The 4915-nt window shown below is 36.1% G+C and overlaps 1 protein-coding gene across 1 annotated transcript in view; it reads left to right on the top strand.

The window, feature by feature from the left end:
• LOC110036060 (3-ketoacyl-CoA thiolase 2, peroxisomal-like) overlaps positions 1–2932 on the top strand; it is a 36508-nt gene extending 33576 nt beyond the window's left edge. Inside the window, exon 14 of the mRNA XM_020740406.1 lies at positions 2733–2932. Within this exon, the coding sequence (XP_020596065.1) occupies positions 2733–2815 (83 nt within the window). The 3' untranslated portion in view covers positions 2816–2932. The remainder of the gene's footprint in view (positions 1–2732) is intronic.
• Positions 2933–4915: the final 1983 nt, after the last annotated feature.

Raw genomic sequence — 4915 nt, 5'->3', positions numbered from 1 at the left:
ATAGAGAGGGTGTGAGGCTTAGCTACCGAAGATGAAATTTTAAACTATTGTTAGGTATGACTCATATACCAAATAAGATAAGGGACATATGCTGGAGTGGAGCAGAAGAACAGGAATCTCTTAGGATTCTTTTCATCTTTGATAAATCTATTTGTAAAATTGATAATGACCTCTTTAATCATCTTCATCATCTGAGGATACCATGGCTTCAAGGAATTAATATTTCAAATTTGTCTGAATGCATTGGTTCCCTTAAGCAGCTAATTTACCTAAACCTATCAAACCAAAAGCATCCAAAACCTCAAAGATCTGAGGACTCTTGATTTTCTGATTGTGTAAACCTCTATAATTTTCCCTCATGCATAATAATATTGCATCGTTTATGTTCTCTTTTCGTTGAAGGTTCTGCGTTGAATCATTTACCCCCTGGAATGGGAAGATTGAACAAACTACAACCTCTCCACTTTCTTACGCCTCCGGAGGATTTTGCGCCGGAATCATCTATTGTTAAGGTGTTGGGAACACTCACGGAACTGAGGTTTGTAATGTGTATTAATCAATTATTAAAATTGCTCTGTGAACTAAACATTTGCGCATACATGGAAAAAATAATTTAATTAAAATAAGGGTATAAAAATAACAATCTAACTAACGGATCTTTTCATCAGAAATTTAGGTTTGTACAAGCTGGAAAGAATGTTGGACAGGTCAGAAGCAAAAAGTGCTGCTTTCAAAGACCAAAACCACCTTCAACTTCTCAGGCCTATGTTGCTCAAAAATTGATTCTAATCTAGTGTTGATGAAATGTACATAAGTCAAAGAAGTTTCCAATAAAATCGAGGAGATTTTTTAGGATCTTTGTCCTCCTCCCCAACTAAAATATCTTTATATTAGAAACTATTCTGAAAGCAACATACGAGTGTGCTATGGCTTGTTTAGGCTCCGTTTGGTGCAGCTTATTCATTGCGGTGGCATTTTGAAAACGCCACATTACTGTTTGGAAACTGCGTTTAAGCAGATTATCCGAAAACACAGTTGTATTTTTATACTAAACGTGGAACGCATGTCAAACCTCGCGGTCCACTTTTCCGGATAAGCAACTTATCTGGATAAATACAAAGTGTCACAAACGCAACCTTAATTTTTTATTGCAATTGAGAATCATTGGTTGTAGCAACTGCACACATCTTGATGGCTTATGATTGTTGCCCAGCTTGGAAACACTTGTGATTGAAGGTTTATCATCAATAAATAGAATTGGGCCAACATTCTACACAGGTAACGACAAAAGCAATATTGAGAAGGGTGCATTGGTGTCATCATATCAAAATTCTGCATTCTTTTCAAGAATGAAGACATTGTTGTTTAAAAAATGGATAGCTGGGAGGAGTGGAGTAGTTCGGGGAAAGCCATGCCTTTGATGTCTCTTTTGGAAAAGTTAACAATTGATGAATGCCCCAAACTCAAGTCATATCCTGAAGAACTCCTGCATCATGCTGCTACATAAGTGATGCACAACCTCCCTTGTTTAGAAAAACTTCACATTGAAAACATCCCCCATCTGGGGAGGATTTCTGGACTTCCAGCACTTCAAAAACTATATATGGTGGACTGCCCGGGAATTAAGTTGGTGGAGCTTAAGCATCATTTGCATACATCTATTTACTTTGATAGCTATTAATAAGATATTTAAATTACATATACTATTAGATAAATTTTATTAAATGAAAACCAAACTAAGTAGTTGCATAGTTTTTATCTGCTATTTTATAATAGTTCATTTGTATTTTTTGTTCGAGTGATAAATTGTACAAGGACATTCGAGATTTTTCTTTTTTTCTGAAGAAGTGTGCAGATTGTGCATATTCTTTACTGCCCTCCATGCTATTTTCATTAAATTTGTTGTGATTTTAAGATTTTTTTCAGTGCATAAATTAGAAATTGTTCCGATTCATAAACACAAGATATTGCCTTGTTACTGCTTCAATGGAATGTTATCTATCTCCAGTTTTGTGAGCTTATAAGGCAAACGTAGATAATATAATCAGCTAGAAAAGGAGATGCAACGAATGGACAGAATACGATCTCTAGTTTTTCATTGGGAAAAGAATTTGAAATGCTGCAAGACTTGTTAGTGCCAATGTTATCTATCTCCAATTTCTTGAGCTGTAACTTTTTCTGGATTTTTTTTTTTTGAGAGCATTAAACCTGATGTTATTTTGACCCCCAATTAATGAACTAAGGTAAAAGGACAATTTTGTAATGTGACACCGCCACCTACCACATCTCTACCTACCTCCCACCTAACTCCCACCTACCACTCTCTTGCTTCTATAAATAGAGAGGGTGTGAGGCCTAGGAGAGGAAGGGAGGAGATATCTTGAGCTACCACAAAGGAGGAGAGAGTAGCTATAGAGTTAGAGAGGAGGAGAGCATCTTGAGGCCTTGTATTAAGGTGTCGCTTGAGAGGGAGGCCATCGAAGGAAGATGAGGGCTCATCTTTATGTATAAGCTATGTATTCTCCATTTCTTTTGCCTTAGTGAAATATTTGATTGATTCCCTCCCGTGGACGTAGATCCAGTTGGATCGAACCACGTAAACGATCTGTGTTTGCTTGTGTTCTTTTTCGTCTCATTTCTATGTCAGGAAGTACATATCTCACAACAATATATAAATACATAGGAATTAGGTGGTGTGTGAGATTAAGAATAAAAATTCCTCTTTTGTGCAGGTTCTGGGATGGGAGCTGCGGCTGTTTTTGAGAGAGGCGATGTGGTTGATCGGTTGAGTAATGTGCATATTGCCCATTCTTAGAAATCTGCTATTTGGATTTTAACTGAGTAGAGCTCAGTTTTTAAGCACTTTGATTAATAATTTATTATTGACTACCTTTGTTTTCCCTAATTAACAATAAATCAGTTTTTTTTTTATTATTTTTATTTTTTTTTAAGCTTATGCTGCTCTAATTGCACTGTGGATTAGTTATAATTTGATTTTTTTCTGGGTAGTCCATAATGCTCCTGTACTTGAATATTTACATCTCGAATGATTGCTATTATATCATCCAATTTTCAAATTTTAACTCTTATATCGAAATCACGATAATATTTGAACCCATATTTTTCATTTTTATCAAATTCTCAGTGTTTGAATGCTGGTACGTAAAATTGTATCAGTTTGGACAGTTTGGGGGTTCAAAAAAGTCATCTGGGTGTTAGTTTTGTAAATAACAATTTTTGGTGCTGTGTATGTAACTATCTTTACATTTTACTATTTATGATTCAATTGGAAAATCTTTGGTTCATGATATTTATATACAATTGCCATAATAATAGGCTCCAGTAGTTGACATGCATTTTAGTATATTTGAATGAAATGAAATCACTTGATTTTTATTTGTAGATAGTACAAGAATAGTGATAGGAATAAGTCGACCCAAGTTAGCTAAGTCGACCGATCCAAAAGCATAGTTGATCAGAAGGAAAAAAATTGGTTTGTAATGCTTCTAATTAAATAAGGGTAAATAATGACTTGTCACGCTAGTCTCTTGTGATGATAAATAGAGATCATTTTAAGAATTAAGGGAAAATATTTTTCTTGAAATTGTTCATTTTGCACTACTGTCTCCTCTCGTCTATACTTCTTTATGTTCTTTCCCTCGCACAAACTAAGATCCAACATCCTAAAATGTGGAATGGTGAGCATGGACAATCACACATTCAAGAAGAAACTCAACCCGGAAATACTACAAACATTGAGTGCACCTGTGAATTTCTGCAACAACAATTTCTGGAACTTAAAGGTCGATGATGATTTCTATTCAAGCGACTATTATCCAAAGGGGGCAATAATAACTTTTCTTACAAGGAGGAGAACTTTGTGAGGAACCACATCTCCCTGAGGAGCCTCCTCAAGGGGAACCCCCAACACCTGGCGACCAAAGAACCGACCGGACACCATGGAGACATTAGAATGTACATGCTGAGACACCCCAAAAACTTCTACCAGAGAACACTTTCTCTTGGCAAATCCTAAAGGCCAAACTTTTAGAGAAATTCAAAAACTAGTCTGTAATGCTTATAGTTAATTAAGGTCAAATAATGAGTTGTAACGCCCAATTAAAATAGGGATAAAAATGTCATTTTATCAAGAGTCTCGTATGATTATAAATAGAGACCATTTTATGATTGAAGGGAAATTTTTTTCTTGAAATTGTTCTTTTTGCACTCTACTGTTTTCTCCCTTCTTTACTTCGTTACGTTCGATCACCCGAGGTGTGTTATAGAGCATAAATTAGGATTCATCATCCTAAAAGGAGGAATGGTGAGCATGGACATGCCCAACATATATTTAAGAAGAAACTCAACCTGACAACACTGAGAACATTAAGTGCACCTGTGAGTTTGTGTAACAAAAATTTTAGGAACTTGAAGATCAATGATGATCGCTACTTGAGCAACTATTATCCAAAGGGGGTAATAATAACTTTTCGTACCTATAGGAGAACTTTGTGAGAAACCACATCTCCCTTAGGAGCCTCCTCAAGGGGAACCCCTAACGTCTGGTGGCCAAAGAAACGACCAGACACCATGGATACATTAGCCTGTACATGTTGTGACGTCAAAAACATATGCTAGATAACACTTTCTCTCAGAAAAATTTTAGAGGCCAAACCTTTGAAGAAGTTAAATTGTCCACCATATCGTCGTCTTTGAATCGAGAGTAGTTATGCTTAAAATCACCAAAAATTTAAAGCGTCGGTTATTCCTTACCACACTAAGGAAGTTTGCTCTTGTGTGGTTCAATGGCTTACCCTTATCGACGGGAGTTATGCACTCTTTTACCGAGTTCAAGAAGTTGTTCATGGCGCACCATGCTAGTGCCCAAAATCCACTGAAAAATTTGCAATCCCTT

This window comes from Phalaenopsis equestris, unplaced genomic scaffold (assembly GCF_001263595.1).
Source record: "Phalaenopsis equestris unplaced genomic scaffold, ASM126359v1 Scaffold202084, whole genome shotgun sequence".
Taxonomy (NCBI): domain Eukaryota; kingdom Viridiplantae; phylum Streptophyta; class Magnoliopsida; order Asparagales; family Orchidaceae; genus Phalaenopsis; species Phalaenopsis equestris.
This window is presented reverse-complemented; position numbering and strand designations above follow the sequence as displayed.